General features: G+C 40.2%; 1 protein-coding gene across 2 annotated transcripts in view; it reads left to right on the top strand.

Moving 5' to 3' along the window:
* The window catches only part of Ask1 (apoptotic signal-regulating kinase 1), a 109,115-nt gene that overhangs the window by 72,221 nt on the left and 17,831 nt on the right, over positions 1–19,063 (top strand). Inside the window, exons 20-24 of one of the 2 annotated variants that reach the window (XM_071593151.1) lie at positions 578–670; positions 13,834–14,203; positions 15,078–15,236; positions 16,084–16,189; positions 18,491–18,872. In XM_071593151.1, coding sequence (XP_071449252.1) covers positions 578–670; positions 13,834–14,203; positions 15,078–15,236; positions 16,084–16,189; positions 18,491–18,872 — 1,110 coding nt within the window. The remainder of the gene's footprint in view (positions 1–577; positions 671–13,833; positions 14,204–15,077; positions 15,237–16,083; positions 16,190–18,490; positions 18,873–19,063) is intronic. The other variant, XM_071593152.1, reaches the window with a different exon arrangement.

The raw sequence follows: 19,063 nt of genomic DNA, 5'->3' as shown, positions 1-19,063 counted from the left end.
AAAGCCCCAAAATTTCAGAGTTTAAGAGGACGCCTCGGTAGCTTAAGTGGCTAAAGCACTCCACTGGATATTGAGGGATCTGGGTTCGAAGCCCTCATATGTTTCTAATGGGCAGTTGCTCCTTCTGTGGGCACCAGGGGGTAAATATGGAAGGGTGCTGATTGTGTACACCATAATATCATGATTGAGTGAAACATGGTTCATCATCATATCAGGAGGTGGTGTTGTCTTTATTATCATTTGATGGACTAGTGTTCCCTGGCTAGTGTTCGGGGAATTTATTAGTCTGGGAAAAGAGGGAAATAAAAATTGTCTCCAAGGAAGTGATTATTTTTCATCATCCCTTCTGCTGGGTCTCTATAAACATGTGGTGGTTTGTTGTTGCAGCACAGTGCTTGTAATAAACCCTCCCTCCCTCCCTCTCACACACAGACAGACACACACACACACACACACACACACACACACACACAAGCCCCCCCCCCCCCCCTAAGTCCCTTGTCTCATGGAGAGAAGCTTTCTCTCTATCTCTAACCATCTTGCCTCTTCCCCTCTTCCCCCTCCCCTCTCTGCTCAGTGGTGGCTTCAGTACTAAGTCCAACCCCGTGGATGGTCGTGGCACGTGCTTGCTCTCCCCCATCAGTATGCCAGCGGCACTCTCCTATACCAGGTATGCCAATATGTGCGTGCGTGAAAGTGAGTGTGTGTGTTCCTTAGTGATATCATTTTCCCTGATCAAATATAGTTGTTATTAACATTCCGGCATTTGTCTGGTTGAAAAAAAATACGAAAGCCTTGAAGACCTGGAAAACTGGAATTTTGAAGGTATCTTTGTATCCAGAGAGGTACAGGAATATCTGCCAGATATTTCTGTCAGTGAAAGTTTGTTTCATTGTGAAACTCCACGTTTTTTTTTCTATGTATTCTTACAAAAAAAATGAATACAGGGAAAAAAAGTTGATGCATAAAAATTTGCTTGAAAATTATTTCTGTAGAAATGTACTGGTATTCTTATATGTTATAGCAAGTGGTTTTTAAGCTTAAAGTGTATGTTTACTTTCCCCATCATCCTTTGGCTTGCACGTATGGTGCTCTGAAGCAAGGCATCTTCCTCAGGGCACAGTTAACATTTTAAATATATGTACTCTTCAACCTATTGGTGAATCTCAGAGGCTGGCGTAATAGCAGATTGCTCTTAAACCTGTTGCTTGGCGATAAGCCCATCGTACACTGCTGAACGTTTTGTCCTCAATTGGCAAGTACTCCCAGCACAATTGCAATTGGGCGTTCCTAGGTCATCACTTAAAGATTCAAGGATAAAGGTCAAAGATCTTCACTTTCCCTCGCTCTGATGAGCAGTGCCCCATAGAACCCCCAAACACATAAGAATTATTCTCTCCCAGGAAACAATAAACTTGGGGATAAAGGCAATGCAATAATTTCAAAGGGTAATTTCATTTGCCTTGACGGCGATGAAAGACTTATTTGAGAAAACAAGAATTTCATTTTGTATTTTATCTCTACTTTATTACTGACTGTAACCATGACTTCCTAGTAAGTTAGCCAGGAACTGATATTTATTTTGCTTTGAAATCATAATAATATGTTTTTATGGAAAAAATTTAGAAATGGTGTTTTAATCATTAATGTTGGCCTAGAAAAAATCTTTGAAACCGATGAAAAATTTAGTGTAAATGTTGCCTATGGCATTCATGGGAATGCACATTTTCTGCCTTCTTTGTGCTGCTGCCTAATGTGTCGTAGTTAAAATGTAACCATTAATGAATAGTTCAGCCCTTGAGTTGTTGAGCTACTGCTTCCAAATTTTCATTTGTGTGTTCTGTGTTTCTTGTGAGAGACTCTTTGAATGTTTGTTGCTTGTTTTGCTCTAGCTTCATTCTGCCACTCCTATGACTTTTTGATTGTGTAGACTCCTTTGCAAGTTTTGAAAAATGATTTAGCACTTAATTGCTACTTGTCACTGAAAGGATTTGTTTGTTATGTCGTACTACGTGAAGTCCTTACCTGAATTATTCGGAAGTTGTATGGCAGGCTATTTTCTTTGCAGATTTGCTGACACTATAAAATGTAGCATGCTTATGAAACCATCATTTTGATGCCAATATTATAATCGGCATGCTTGCCTTTAGTAAATTATACATACATTATTGTTAATCACAGTACAAGAAAGAGTCTGCTCCCTATGTGACCCTAAACTGTTTGCTTTGTTTGACAAGAACTTGCATGTGTAAAATTGTAATTGTGTGCTCATTGCTCAAGAGAGTTCCCTCTCTGTCCATCTTCCTTAAAATCAGTGTTGGAAAATCGAATTATGGTGCTTAATAGGCATATATAAGTATATATATATATATATATACTCATATATACAGAAACATATATAAGGAAAAGGGATAGGAACACGTATAAAGGACGAACACAATAGAGGTGGGGAAGGCGGAATCGAACGGATCACAAGAGTAAAAATATTTCCTCAACCGGGACTCGAACACCGGATCTTTCCACTTGCCGGGCGGATGCTCTTAACCACTTGAGCTATCGAGGATATGTAATTTACCCTGAGATCCGTGGGTCTTATATGTCGCCAAGCGCCCCGATTCTTTAGCCAAGAGATGGCGTCAGGGGGCTGTTTCACCCACCAAAGGAGAAATAGACAATACACAAGAGGAAAGGAGAGTGGTTAGAATTCATACAACATCATACAGGAAAAGAACAGTGCGTTTCGTGGCACGCATAGCCAGAAGAAAGAGATGAGCCACATTGGCCAAATACACATTCAAACACGAAATCCCGCCAAACGGCGAATAAATACTCATATATACAGAAACATATATAAGGAAAAGGGATAGGAACACGTATAAAGGACGAACACAATAGAGGTGGGGAAGGCGGAATCGAACGGATCACAAGAGTAAAAATATTTCCTCAACCGGGACTCGAACACCGGATCTTTCCACTTGCCGAGCGGATGCTCTTAAACACTTGAGCTATCGAGGATATGTAATTTACCCTGAGATCCGTGGGTCTTATATGTCGCCTTTGGTGGGTGAAACAGCCCCCTGACGCCATCTCTTGGCTAAAGAATCGGGGCGCTTGGCGACATATAAGACCCACGGATCTCAGGGTAAATTACATATCCTCGATAGCTCAAGTGGTTAAGAGCATCCGCCCGGCAAGTGGAAAGATCCGGTGTTCGAGTCCCGGTTGAGGAAATATTTTTACTCTTGTGATCCGTTCGATTCCGCCTTCCCCACCTCTATTGTGTTCGTCCTTTATACCTGTTCCTATCCCTTTTCCTTATATCTGTTTCTGTATATATGAGTATTTATTCGCCGTTTGGCGGGATTTCGTGTTTGAATGTGTATTTGGCCAATGTGGCTCATCTCTTTCTTCTGGCTATGCGTGCCACGAAACGCACTGTTCTTTTCCTGTATGATGTTGTATGAATTCTAACCACTCTCCTTTCCTCTTGTGTATTGTCTATTTCTCCTTTGGTGGGTGAAACAGCCCCCTGACGCCATCTCTTGGCTAAAGAATCGGGGCGCTTGGCGACATATAAGACCCACGGATCTCAGGGTAAATTACATATCCTCGATAGCTCAAGTGGTTAAGAGCATCCGCCCGGCAAGTGGAAAGATCCGGTGTTCGAGTCCCTGTTGAGGAAATTTTTTTACTCTTGTGATCCGTTCGATTCCGCCTTCCCCACCTCTATTGTGTTCGTCCTTTATATGTGTTCCTATCCCTTTTCCTTATATCTGTTTCTGTATATATGAGTATTTATTCGCCGTTTGGCGGGATTTCGTGTTTGAATGTGTATTTGGCCAATGTGGCTCATCTCTTTCTTCTGGCTATGCGTGCCACGAAACGCACTGTTCTTTTCCTGTATGATGTTGTATGAATTCTAACCACTCTCCTTTCCTCTTGTGTATTGTCTATTTCTCCTTTGGTGGGTGAAACAGCCCCCTGACGCCATCTCTTGGCTAAAGAATCGGGGTGCTTGGCGACATATAAGACCCACGGATCTCAGGGTAAATTACATATCCTCGATAGCTCAAGTGGTTAAGAGCATCCGCCCGGCAAGTGGAAAGATCCGGTGTTCGAGTCCCGGTTGAGGAAATATTTTTACTCTTGTGATCCATTCGATTCCGCCTTCCCCACCTCTATTGTGTTCGTCCTTTATACGTGTTCCTATCCCTTTTCCTTATATATGTTTCTGTATATATGAGTATTTATTCGCCGTTTGGCGGGATTTCGTGTTTGAATGTGTATATATATATATATATATATATATATATATATATATATATATATATATATATATATATATATATATATATATATATGTATATGTATATATGTATATATGTATGTATACATATATGTATATATATATACATATACATATATATATATGCATATATATATACATATACTACCTTGATCAAAAAGTTCCCGGAATAACCACCGTGTGGCGCTCCCATCGTTCCGATTTGAGTTCTGTTTTTTTTGTTAAATTGGTACATCTGTTGTTGATATTCCCTTTAAATCTTAGTGTCATAACTTGACATTTGCAAAAGTTACGTAGCCAAGAGTACATCTATCTCTGTGTGTGTTGGCGATTTTTTACAATTGCAGAAATGGATTTAAATTTGCAACAACGAACTTGTATTAAATTTTGCGTAAAAAACGGATTTAGTGGCGCACAGACGTTGGAAATGTTGGAAAAGTGTTTCGGCAACGATTCTCTAAAAAAAACGGTCGTTTACCAGTGGCACGAGCGATCAGAAGTGGTCGTGAGTCAATCGAAGATGATGAACGCAGTGGCAGACCATCGACATCGAAAGTCGGTGAAAAAATTGATAAAGTAAAAGAAATGTTGGTCAATAACCGCAAATTAACCATCAGAGAAATAGCGGAGGACTTGAACATTGCCTATGGATCCGCCCAAGACATTGTGGTTAATGATTTGGGTTTCCGTCGTGTAGCAGCAAAGTTGGTGCCAAAAGACCTCAATTTCATGCAAAAAAGAGACCGTGTTGACGTCGCAAAAGACATGATTTGCGAGGCTGAATCCGATCCCACATTCATCAAAAGGATCATTACTGGAGACGAGACGTGGGTTTATGAGTACGACACGCAATCCAGACATCAGGCAAGTGAATGGCGTTCACCAAATGAGCCGAGACCAAAAAAACCACGTCGTTTTCAGTCAAAAAAGAAGGCAATGCTGACGGTTTTCATGGATTACAATGGTGTAGTGCATCATGAATTTTTGCCAGAAGGCCAGACAGTAAACAAAGAGTATTATTTGGGCGTTATGAGACGTTTGCGTGAAGCCATTCGCCGAAAGAGACCAGAAATGTGGGCAGAAAACTCGTGGATTTTGCACCATGATAACGCACCGTCGCACAGTGCTATCATTATTCGTAATTTTTTGATGAAAAATGCAACAAATACCATCCAACAGCCACCGAATTCACCTGATTTGGCTCCCTGTGACTTCTTTCTGTTCAATCGAGTTAAAAAACCATTACGGGGAATGCGTTTTAGCAGCCGAGAGGAAGTAATGGAAAAATCGCAGGAAGCACTGATGGACATACCGAAAACCGAATATAAAAAATGTTTCGAGGATTGGATCAAGCGCTGGCATAAGTGTGTTGCAGTCGATGGGGATTACTTTGAAGGGGACAATATAGATTTAGATAAATAAACTTGTATTTTTAATTTTCTGAATAAATTCCGGGAAAGTTTTGATCAAGGTAGTATATATATGCATATATATATACATATATATATACATATATATACATATACACATATATATATGTATAAATATGTATATGTATATATATACATGTATACATATATACATATATATATGTATATATATATATATATGTATATATATATATATATATATATATATATATATATATATATATATATATATATATATATATATATATATATATGCTTTCGTAGATGTAACACGGAAGTGCCGAATAGTACAATACACAGTAACACACAATATAGAAACACAAAAAAAGAAGAACTCTCACACGTTATTTCTTGATATTTCGACGGAAACAATCCGTCTTCCTCTGAAGATATAGAAGTAATGGTAAGTAAGCATATATATATACGAGGGTCATCCGGAAAGTAGTACCCGTTCGTGCCGCATGAAGTGCTGACGACGCGAGTAGCCGCTGGACGAGGTCAGATAGCTTCAGTGGCTTGTCTGCCTTCTCTGAGCCAAGTTGCGTGACGCTAGCATTGCCTGTGTTGTTTCTGTGATTGTTTACAATGTTTAAAAAAATTGAGAACGCCGCCAGTTGTGAAGTGAGGGCAGTGATTAAATTCCTCAATGCAAGAAACGTTCGCCCATGTGATATTCATCGCCAATTAAAGGAGGTGTATGGAGACAATGTAATGGACGAGTCGTCTGTTCGGCGGTGGTGTCGCAACTTCAACATGGGGAGGGGGAACACACACGAAGATGAGCGTTCGGGGAGACCGTCTGTCATTACAGACCAACTGGTGAGCTCAGTTGACGAATTCGTGAGGAACGATCGGCGCGTCACAATTGATGACGTCTGTGAGCATTTTCCCAATGTTTCTCGAACAATTGTTCATGAAATTGTTAAACACCATCTGCATTATGCAAAATTTGGGCAAGATGGGTCCCTCGCGTATCTCAATGAGCTGGCGGCGAAGGACTATGCAGCAGGAATACAGAAACTTGTCACACGTTATGACAAATGCCTTAATTTGCTTGGAGATTATGTTGAGAAGTAGTTTAAAGTATCCTCTTTCAAATAAATTTTTTTATGTTTGTTAATATTTACTTTTGTGTCTTTATTTCACGAACGGGTACTACTTTCCGGATGACCCTCGTATGTATGTATGTATATATATATATATATATGCATATATATATATATGTACACATTCAAACACGAAATCCCGCCAAACGGCGAATAAATACTCATATATACAGAAACAGATATAAGGAAAAGGGATAGGAACACATATAAAGGACGAACACAATAGAGGTGGGGAAGGCGGAATCGAACGGATCACAAGAGTAAAAATATTTCCTCAACCGGGACTCGAACACCGGATCTTTCCACTTGCCGGGCGGATGCTCTTAACCACTTGAGCTATCGAGGATAGTCAATTTACCCTGAGATCCGTGGGTCTAATATGTCGCCAAGCGCCCCGATTCTTTCAGCCAAGAGATGGCGTCAGGGGGCAGTTATTAGACCCACGGATCTCAGGGTAAATTGACTATCCTCGATAGCTCAAGTGGTTAAGAGCATCCGCCCGGCAAGTGGAAAGATCCGGTGTTCGAGTCCCGGTTGAGGAAATATTTTTACTCTTGTGATCCGTTCGATTCCGCCTTCCCCACCTCTATTGTGTTCGTCCTTTATATGTGTTCCTATCCCTTTTCCTTATATCTGTTTCTGTATATATGAGTATTTATTCGCCGTTTGGCGGGATTTCGTGTTTGAATGTGTATTTGGCCAATGTGGCTCATCTCTTTCTTCTGGCTATGCGTGCCACGAAACGCACTGTTCCTTTCCTGTATGATGTTGTATGAATTCTAACCCACTGTCCTTTCCTTTCCTTGTGTATTGTCTATTTCTCCTTTGGTGGGTGAAACAGCCCCCTGACGCCATCTCTTGGCTGAAAGAATCGGGGCGCTTGGCGACATATTAGACCCACGGATCTCAGGGTAAATTGACTATCCTCGATAGCTCAAGTGGTTAAGAGCATCCGCCCGGCAAGTGGAAAGATCCGGTGTTCGAGTCCCGGTTGAGGAAATATTTTTACTCTTGTGATCCGTTCGATTCCGCCTTCCCCACCTCTATTGTGTTCGTCCTTTATATGTGTTCCTATCCCTTTTCCTTATATCTGTTTCTGTATATATGAGTATTTATTCGCCGTTTGGCGGGATTTCGTGTTTGAATGTGTATTTGGCCAATGTGGCTCATCTCTTTCTTCTGGCTATGCGTGCCACGAAACGCACTGTTCCTTTCCTGTATGATGTTGTATGAATTCTAACCCACTGTCCTTTCCTTTCCTTGTGTATTGTCTATTTCTCCTTTGGTGGGTGAAACTGCCCCCTGACGCCATCTCTTGGCTGAAAGAATCGGGGCGCTTGGCGACATATTAGACCCACGGATCTCAGGGTAAATTGACTATCCTCGATAGCTCAAGTGGTTAAGAGCATCCGCCCGGCAAGTGGAAAGATCCGGTGTTCGAGTCCCGGTTGAGGAAATATTTTTACTCTTGTGATCCGTTCGATTCCGCCTTCCCCACCTCTATTGTGTTCGTCCTTTATATGTGTTCCTATCCCTTTTCCTTATATCTGTTTCTGTATATATGAGTATATATATATGTATATATATATGTATATATATATATATGTATATGTATATATATATACATATGTATATATATATATACATATATGTATACATATATATATATATATATACATATGTATATATATACATATATGTATACATACATACATATATATATATATATATATATATATATATATATATATATATATATATATATATATACTTATATATGCCTATTAAGCACCATAATCATTACTTCTATATCTTCAGAGGAAGACGGATTGTTTCCGTCGAAATATCAAGAAATAACGTGTGAGTGTTCTTCTTTTTTTGTGTTTCTATATTGTGTGTTACTGTGTATTATATATATATATATACATGGGAATGAGCCAGAAGCATTAAGGCCAGGAATTCTATCCCATAGATAAAGAGAAAATGAGCCATGATTAATCATAAATTTATGGTTTTGCCGACCTTTTATTCCACGATGAAATTCTAAATCAACTGGAAATTCCAGTAATGACTGGAAGTTAGGTACAAATTTTATTGTTTGAATTTAGTGGCCTTGTAGGTCAAGAATGTGGGTATTGAGCAGCCCGTCCTGGATTCAAATCCTTGGTAAAATCATTTGGCAAACCCATCTGACATACAATCAGCATGATTCCTTGGTGACAAGAGCTTCTCAAGTGACCAAACAGAGTGAACTGCCTTTTCCCCCCAATGACCCCCAATCCTGAATGCATGGACTCTACTTGCTTTGAGGTTTAATTCAATGGTGATCGTCACCATCACATAGCATCACATGACTGTGATAACAATCACCTCAGGTATTACTCTCTATAACACCCTTGTCCCAATCGGATCCTTAAATGCCAAATACCGCCAATAATTCCGAAATCTACTGCTGCCGATGAAAAAAACGCTTGCCTCAAATCATAAAATCTGTATCGCTCTGTGAAGAAATTGCATCTGACAACAAACATGAGAGTTGCATTGCTGAATACATCTGCTGAAAATTTCTCCAAACAATTGTTGACTATCAGTAATGGCTGTGTTCCTGTCGACGAAGCAAGCAGAATGATTTCATTTCTCGGAATTTTTGCAATTTCGTTTAATTGAAATGTGAGCTCATCAGCAAAGTGTTCGCGAGCAATTTTGGCAACTAAGGACAAAGATGTGGATGACTTGAACTTCGTAATTCAGAATCAAATCATTGGTACTCCGCATTCATTCAAATCGTTTGACTGTGTAACAAACGAAGACAAAGTCACCAACTATCCATCTGAATTTTCAAACTCCTTGGTTGTGCCTGGCTTACCATTCACAATTAACCGCTGAAGATTGGCCCGGTGGTCATGATGCTTCAAAACCTAAACCAACCAAAACTATGCAATGAAACGCATTTGGTGGTAAAAAAAACTGATGATCAATATGATTCAAGCGACAACTCGAAGTAAAATTGAAAGATGAGGAAGTTCTCATTCCGAGGATTCCCATGATCCTAACCGATATGCCCTTTCATTTTAAACGAATTCAATATCCAATTAGTGTTGCATTCGCAATGAGGATTAACAAATTACAAGTCCAATCGTTGAGTGTTTGTGGTCTGAATTAAAAAAAACTCATATGCTCTCATGGTCAAATATGTGTGCCATGTTCACGTGTTGGTAAACCATCAACTTTATTTTTTCTTGCGCCTGATAACAAATCAAAAAATGTTGTATATCAGAAGGTGCTTGACTCAAGAGAATAAACCCAAATCTTTATATGCATAGATTGAATAAAGAAAATATCTTTCTGACAAGCCGTTGTAATACTTATTTTTGTAGTTTTATTGAATTTTCTTTCCTTACACTAATATAACAAGTCAAATATGATTAAAATTGGTGCAGCCGTTCATGATTTATAAATGGTGTAACTGAACTGTTCATTGATTGTTAGGCGGTACGAAGTTCGCCGGGTCAGCTAGTGTTTTGTATAAAAGGTATCAGGAAAAGTTACAGAGAAATAAATTTATTTTATATATTGCTACAGGACCGAAAGGAAAACAAATGAGGAAGTACTTGGTATGGTGGGTGAAGAGAAGGTTTTGCTGGGAAAAATCCTATGGAGGCAGGAAAAATGGATGAAGGGCATATTGATCGGCAGTGGGATGTTGAAGACTGTAATAGAGGGGAGAATGTTAGGCAAACAAGGAAAGGGCAGGAACAGGACAGGGATGCTGGACAGGATGAAGTACTCAGAGATGAAGAGGGACTTGATGTAGAGTAGGTTGCTGGATTGTGTTTTGTTATGAGTCACAAAATATTTATTTGGTAGTTGAGTCCATCCAAAAACCTACCTTAACCGGTAGATTACCTTATAATATCCCTTGAGCGTCGACACACTTTTGCCAGTAGTTTTTCCACGACTCGAAGGCTCCCTTGTAGGCAGATTCCAAAAGGTTTTTAACGGTATCCATGCAGACTTCTTTGACAGCACTAAAGGTTTGTCCTTCGAGGGAGGCTTTTCATTTTGTAGAGAATAGGAAATAGTGTGCCGGTGTCAAGATGGGACTGTAATGGGGTTGGGGAATCGTCGTGATGCCGTTACAGAAGATCTTCGCTAACAGACACACTTTGCTGTGCTCTTTTGGTCATCCGTCAAGACCGTCGCAAAGAGTGTAGAACAGATCTTTCTAATCGCCAAGTTTTTAGTGATTATAATGTGCACTGTCATCTTATCATTGCCATAACGATCTGCAATTATGCACACACTTAACCGACAGTCTGAATTCAACACTGCACATACTTGTCGGGTAAAAAATGTTCCTGACACTTTATATAGAAACCTTTTACATAGTTTAGGATTGTGAATCAGCTTCATCTTTTCTTCTATTGCAGAATGAACCAAGCTGGAATGCATATTTGATCTACGGTTAATAAATCACATTTACTCTGTTCTTCTGGACTCAATACATCTTGAAGGGTCATAGACTTCCTAAATGATAAACAACTAGTGATTAAATATGCAAATCTATCCTTGCATTGGCACAAAATAGAAGTGTGGGATAGTCTTTCTTTGGCTTATGTCAGGTTAATGCATTCTCTTCTGCTGTTACATCACTTCAGCATACTTTTCCAGAAGTGATGTCTCGTCACAATGAAAAACCTGTTGCTACAGGCGAACCGCAGAATCTGCCCGCTTCTTGAATTCGCCGAAGAAGTTCTCTGCTACATTTGAGTTGGAGAATGATCTGGTACTTTCCCGGCGAATAATGTTTTCCAAGATTATTCGGGTCTCCCACCGGGTCCACGTTCGTAGGTTTGCCGACGTTTCGATGGCCGAGTCGTCCATCGTCTTCAGGGCATGTAGTTACTCAGGTATTTGGCCGCCTTATATGAGTAGGAAGGTATATGGTAGTATATAGTAGGAAGACTGCTGAACTTCTTTTTCTGCCTGTCGGTGTCTTTGTGGAGCAGTAACTCCCCACTGGCTGTTGTGGCGCGGTCGATGTACTCCCAGTCCGAAGGGGAGAGCGTGGTTGCCAAGCGTAAGTGAAGACGATGGACGACTCGGCCATCGAAACGTCGGCAAACCTACGAAAGTGGACCCGGTGGGAGACCCGAATAATCTTGGAAAACATTTGAGTTGGAGCTTGCTGCTTTACCATGCCTCACAATGCTGTGGATGGTGGTTTTTCTCTTAAACCTCACAAACCACACATGGCTCCCCTTAAATACTTCTTCAGCCATTTATTATCCTGGCATCTTCTTAATAAAGTCTACGAGAATGACTTTTGCTTTCTCACAAATGATATTCTCTTGCCATTGCTTTTTGTTTATTTATATGAGAAGCAACCATTCAACATCATGGAAAATATGTAACTGTTGCGTAAATATTCTTTTCATTCCATTCTAAGCATCCATCTCTTTGCATTCTCCATCCTTACCTTGTTCTTAAGGATAGTGCAGATCGTTGATGTCGACTGATTGTATATTGTATACTTTATCGGCCATGATCAAGCCTTATTCTCGCTTTCAACGATTTTACTTTTCATTTATATGGTTATTTTTTTGTCCTCTTGTCGTTTTTTCTTTCGTGGCATTTTTGTTTGGATTGTTACTCTTTGTGCAAAAAAATCGCAAATGATGTCAAAGAAAACAAATAATGTATGCAAATATTACAATAATATCTCTGAACACAAGTTTAAAAAAATAAGTGATTACTAGTGACACTAAGATGCTGGCAGAGTGAGTGATAAAAATTAACCAAGGCGGCAGGCTGGCAATAATTCCAAGAATCTCACTTTCTTGTTAAGCAAAACAGCATGTGTGAAATAAGTGGTTTTTTGCTATATTTTTTGCTCATGCTAATTACTAGGTTATGCAAAGATCTTGTTTTGCAAGATAACTCTGTATTTGAATAGGAGTCAATGAAAAACTTGGTGTTACTAATAAATTCAGTAAAATTCTGAAAATTAGGAATGAATAATTGTAAAATACTCCTTTTCTGTGTGATTTTTAACCATATCATGCATAATGTACCTTCAAAAGAATCAAATGATATGATGCACTGTAGCAGGGCGATAAGTCTGATTTGCTTAGTGGCGATGATAGTTGAGAGGTAGATATCTACCATTTATAAGTCAACTCTACCAAATCCAGGAAAAATGCATTTTTGGTCAGAAAAAAACATGAATAGGTTAACCAAGTTACAAATCCAGAGTACTTTGCATGAATTATGTTTGAATCTGTTACATGTAATCAATTACTCTTCCTTTGATTATATATAATTATAACCAACCATTATCTCTCAAGTGCTCTTTCTTAATCACGTGCGTTGTTTCCTCTTTTTGTATTTTTCATCCTAAATTCAATTATTATATGGAATGCTGACCAGGCAAGTTAATGGGTGTGAACATCCAATGTGATACTAAGGTAGAGGAGCCAAGTGGAGATAGTTTAAGTAGCTTATCATTCAATACAACTTTTTCTATGATGTTGATGAATATTTAAGTTTGGAAAACGGTTCTTTGCCAGAGTTCCACCCTTTTTCGCAGAATCATCAAAATTGTGGTCTGGAGAAGTCAAACGTATGGCTTGGGGAAAAATCTCAAACTGAGTGAATTTGGGGAATTGGAAGTGTAGATTTATGACTCTTAGACTTCCTCGCACGCACTTCACTTATAATCAGCTACTCTTTCAATGAAAGTAATTGTTAGCCAGTTATTTCTTAACACTTTATCCAATCACTGCTGATACCTTTATTTGTTTTGTTTCTGCCATATATGCTCAATCCTTGCATCGCCTATTGCTCAGGCAAGTTCATTTGTGCAGCAATCCAATTCGATCAGAGACTGGACAGCTTGAGTCAAGTTACAGTTGGATATTTGTAGACGTGTATTTGGTGTCCTTGGCATAATGCTTTGCACACACGTGCATTTTGTTATTTGCTTGCTCAGCATTTCGACAATAGACCTTGAGGACACGAGCTCGCTGGCATCGAGGAGGAGTTCTTCCGGGGGTCCAATGTCTCCCGAAGTGGAGACACCCGTGACCTGTGGCACCAGCAAAGGAATTCTGCTGCCCCCTGGGGTCGGGGGGACTGTTGGCTCCCCCCTCGGTGCATCAGTGACGAGGACGTCTGGAGCGACGGCCGACACGTTGCTGGGCAACACGGAGGCAAGTGAGCAGGATGGATTCTACCTCCTGAAGAAGGATTCGCAGAGGAGGATGACACTGACCAAAGTGCTGAGCCAGGACGAGGGCAAGATATGCGACATCTGGATGAGGAATCTGGAAAAGGATCTTGGAGAAACAGTGCTGACAATGGTAATGACATAAGTGTGATGCTGTGTTATGTCATGATCCAGTCTTACTTGACTGTTGAGTTTTTCCTGCAGAACTGACATTTTTGTTGCTTTAAATCCTTCTTTAGACTTCCTAATACTTTCATAATTGTTGATGACCATTGTCATAATATTTTTTGGACCTAAGTTATTGATTGCATAAATGAAAAGAGTGATATGCCACCCCACTGCCTGTGCTGTTTTAATGTCTTTTCAACTATTTAAAAATTTTGTGGGTTTTATAAGTACTAGCCTGACATTTTAAGAAAATATCCCTTGGTCTTTCAACCGTTAAACCCTGTAATTTTTTATTGTTGTTACTATCATAAAATGACTATCTTTAAAAAAATAGGGGACACAGAATTATTTTGGATGTTTCAATGAACAGCAAACATTTAATTTTAAAACAATTGCTAAAAAAATATGCTTTCATTGGAAAAATTATTTGCATCAAGATATCATCTGATGTGCTATCAGCATGATGATTGTGGACTAAGGACCTTTATAAATCCTTATCAGATTAGTGATTCTTCTCTTTTACCCCGCAGGAAGTTGGGTCAAGTTTTTTTTACTCCTAGGCTACTCGACACTTAGGCAATGAATTAGTGCTATCAAAATCTGGGTGGATGGGATTTAATAAACCATATGCCGCCAATCTAGCCAGGGTCATGGGTGCCAACATGTTTAGCAGAAGCCTGTGCCGGCCTCTTGGTTTGCTTTGGTCGAGTTCTCCCCCTCCACTCCACTTAAATGCAAATCCTCGGCATGTAATCCTTTTGGGGTTTGCCCCATTTGGTGTGTTTTCGACATCACTGCAATGAATGCTCGCATGTTAACTGTGTACTCATTGATTCCAGTCTCATCTGGAGACGCTGATGCGAGGCCTCAAGGAATACATCCCGGACAAAAACAGAGATTTCATTGAAAGTGCAATCCATACACTCAAGGAGGAGCTGGACTTTGATGCGGTTGCCATTAATCAACTTAACTTTGCCATTTACCTCTTCCAAGATGCGGTGAGTTGTAATTTGCAGCCATGCTTATAACTATTTAAAGATCCCATTCAATGAGTGGATGTGTTTGGATTTTGTTAATTGTTCCCTTTGTGTTGTTTTTGTGTGTAATGTATCTGCTGCCATAATTATGGCAACAAATTATGAATCCGGATTTGAACTTAAGTTAATTTTTTGAGGTGTTGAATTCTTTACCCTCTGGGCTCCAGCATGCTGTCTTGATTGCTCACAAAAATGTGAATGCAATGTCTTGAGGGATCAAATTTGATGGCATATATTCTCATTAATGGTACGTGCTTGTAATGAATAAATTAAGGATTTATCACAGATTTGGTAGAATTTTTTTATTTTGGTGATTAGCTAAGTTGAGGTTCAGTCTTGGTGCCTTGTTTATGAAGCAAATCGTAAAAATTAGAACATGGTTGAGACTTTTCACGTTCTATGTGTTTATAAATGTATCCATCTACTTCTAACTTCCTTACCTCTGTCTGAAAATGAACTCCATTTTGATAGTTTAAAGGCTCAAAGGCTTGTTTAATTGCCTTGGCACTCAACTTCACCTGTGGCTGTCATTAGACAAAACTATCTCCGGCCAGTTCCTTGCTTGTCTACCATGGAAGACCAAAACCTCAACTTTTCTGCCATCATGAATGATGGCAGAACTGAAGGGAGGTGGAAAAGTTATGACCTAGGTTGCTGGTGATTGTAGATTGTAGACTTTAGATAAGTGTAGCGTTTTCCCCTTCAAAGGTAAAACTAAGGAAGAAGTCTCACGTGGGGCACTCTCGTCTAACATTCCCAGGAAGGTATCAATACAGAGGAGGACTCATCCTTGCCTGATTTATTCCAGGTCAACGTGGTCCTGCGTTCCCACAGCATCAAGCCACACTGGATGTTCGCACTCGACAACCTCGTGAGGAATGCCGTTCAAGCAGCCATCACTGTCCTCTCGCCTGGTGAGAACTCGTTTTGGCAATTATCCTCCCTTTTAATTATCAGCACCAACAAATCTTACTAATTGCCCTTTGTTCAGGGAAAATTTCATGTCTCAAAGATTCATTTTATTAAAAAAATTTGGGGTCCATTTATATAATCCTTGCATTCCAACAGCAATTTTCCCGGTATTCCATTCATCCCTGGAGGTTTTCGTGAAATCCTCAATAGTCAGGCAAAAACCTCTCAATGAGGGTAGAGATACAATATTTATGGGCTACAATTTTAATGAGCAGTTGACTGTTTTGGCCTGGAAATATGTTCCTGGATTTTTGTAAAACTGAAAAAAGTTTCATTTTTTTGTCCGCAATCAGTGATATTTGTACCAAAATATCATATTCATCAGGAATTGAGCTATCTACAGTTTTGCTAGTTGCCTTGTTTATTATATTTCATGCTTCTTAAGTATTATCATTGGCTACGAGTAGCTTATGTTTGTCACACAATCTCTTATTTTGGCTGATAAGGAGATAATACTCTTGTTTTCATATATTCTACTGTTTCAGGCTTCACTTTGTGGAAGTATTTCATACCCATACTAAGAAGACTTTCCACAGATTTAAAATCTGTGGAAAAGTACAAAGTCTTTTTAGCATGGATCTTGTTTCCATTTTGAGATAATCAGACCTCACATCAGGGGTATTTGATGATTTACATAATCTAGCTCTCCAAAATCTTAGCAAATGGCGAAGACAAACAGGATATATTTAACAAATCAGGCATCTACAAACTTTAATGCGATAAGTGCAACACTTATTATGTTGGTCAAACTGGGAGGAATTTCAAAACACAAACTCAAGAACACGCCAAGTGTCACAAAAAGCAAAACCCCAATTCCCTCTTTACTAAACACCTCTTAGATTGTAACTATAATAGCAATTTTTGTCCCAGAAATACTACATGTCCTCCCTAAAGGATGGAAAATGGGTTCTCTCGAGCTAATGGAGATTCAAAGGCACTTCACAAATCCCAAAACAATACTTTGTAATGAGCAATTATATGCCCATCCCTCCCCTCTCCCTCATATATAGCCACACCCTATCAAGGGTTAGCAAATCCAACGGGTCTACGCACCCATCCACCCCTAACCCTACCATGCCCCTAACCAAACTCAATGCCTAGTTATAATGAACATGCCACTGCCTCTCCATCCCTCAACCGAAAAAACCCAGACCACCGACTTTGACATCCCGAAAAACCCAACCACCCTTCACCTTCAACTTTTCCACCTTCCCTCCCTCTCCGACATTGCCACCCCCCCCCCCCCCTCTCCTTTGTCCGAAGGGTATATATTCAACAGCTGTATGCGTAACCTGTACCTGATGATGCCGCAAGTCAGTGAAACGTCTTGTACCTTAAGATAAAGTCTGTGGAAAATTACAAACTCTTTTAATTCTAGACATCAAACAATTCTGCCAAGTGAAGTTTTAAAGTGTAAAGTATGATACCAATGACAATTTTCAGATCCATTTCTCTGGATCCTCAAAAATGAGCCCCTGAGTCCGTTGGATGGTGTCAGGCATCCTGGCAATTCGCTCCTTCGAGTGAGTTTCCTCGCCAGTGTTGCAAAACGTTGTATGGCCATTTCGACTCAATCTACTTCATACTTTACGACAACATTACTTACTGTCGATCCCGAGTACCAAATCGAACTATTTATGAACATTTCTGAAAATTTGAGAATCGAATAATTTCTGTCTTCGAGCAACCAGCGCAGACACTTAAAACAATCGCAGCTCTTCAGTTAAACTTCTCACTTGTTCTCATCATTGCGGCGATTTGAGGTTATTGGTACTGTTCAATACACTCATAAAGCTTATTTGGGCACCAATGGTGACCTCTACGTGTGATATAAAACTGTGGGAATTTCAAATTGAATTTTGTTAGGCCACACCCTGTAGGAATCCCCTCAAGAAACCCAATCTGTATTAACAGGGTAGGAGTCTTTTTATGGCCAAAAAGGAGAGGAGAGATGAAGAAGCAGATTGGAATCAATTTTCTTCTTCAAGTAATGTTGATATAAAAGTCTACTACCCTTCCATCCAAAATCAGCTGGACCAGGAATTTAAAAAATTCAGCACCATGAGAAATGGGCAATAATTGTCCATAATTTTAGCATAGAAAAATTGCTGTGCTGCACAAGACTTAAATCAGGCCAAGACTTGCATGAATCCATGTAGTATCGTGTGCAAAGTGGTCTCGTTGAGCAAGTTGTCTAATGGTGATGTAATAATAATTGTCAATGGTGTCATTGCTGTTGGCAGAGCTTGGCGCCAACCTGGCTGGTCAGGATCACCACCACCACTCATCAAGGGGGGGTATTATCGGGGGTGTGATTGGGGGTGGTGTTGCCACCGTCCCCTCTCTGCACCCCATCGCCATCCCCCCATCTCCCCACATGACGGCAGCGACTCCGGGTGGGGCAGGGAGCAGCACCTCAACACTTGGCGGAGGCGTGGACGTTGATGGTGCCATCATCACACACCCAACCCCCTCCCGCTCCAACTCAGTGGTCTCCTCAACGGTCAACTCGGTCAAGTCGAATAAAGCCCTGGATGGGATCCGGGGGGCGCTGGGTGGGAGGGCCTCTAGATTCTTCCTCGAGATCCAGGAGCAAATGGAGCAGCTCAAGGCAGAGAACAACAGGTGCGTACATCGTGTGATTTGGGGGGGTGGAAGAAGGACCTCTGCCAGAAGGTGGTGGGAGGGTCCACCCTATCAGCTTCAGACTAATCATTAGCTAATGTGGAACAGTAATTAAGTATTAGTATTGGAGGTAGAGGAGGCTAATCTGCCACCTGTACGTGTCAGACTGCTCAGGTGCAAGTAGGGAACTG

Source organism: Hetaerina americana, unplaced genomic scaffold, assembly GCF_022747635.1.
Source record: "Hetaerina americana unplaced genomic scaffold, ioHetAmer1.1.p SCAF_52, whole genome shotgun sequence".
In the NCBI taxonomy this organism is placed as follows: domain Eukaryota; kingdom Metazoa; phylum Arthropoda; class Insecta; order Odonata; family Calopterygidae; genus Hetaerina; species Hetaerina americana.
The sequence above is the reverse complement of the archived record's forward strand: the minus strand, read 5'-3'. Positions and strand labels throughout refer to the sequence as shown.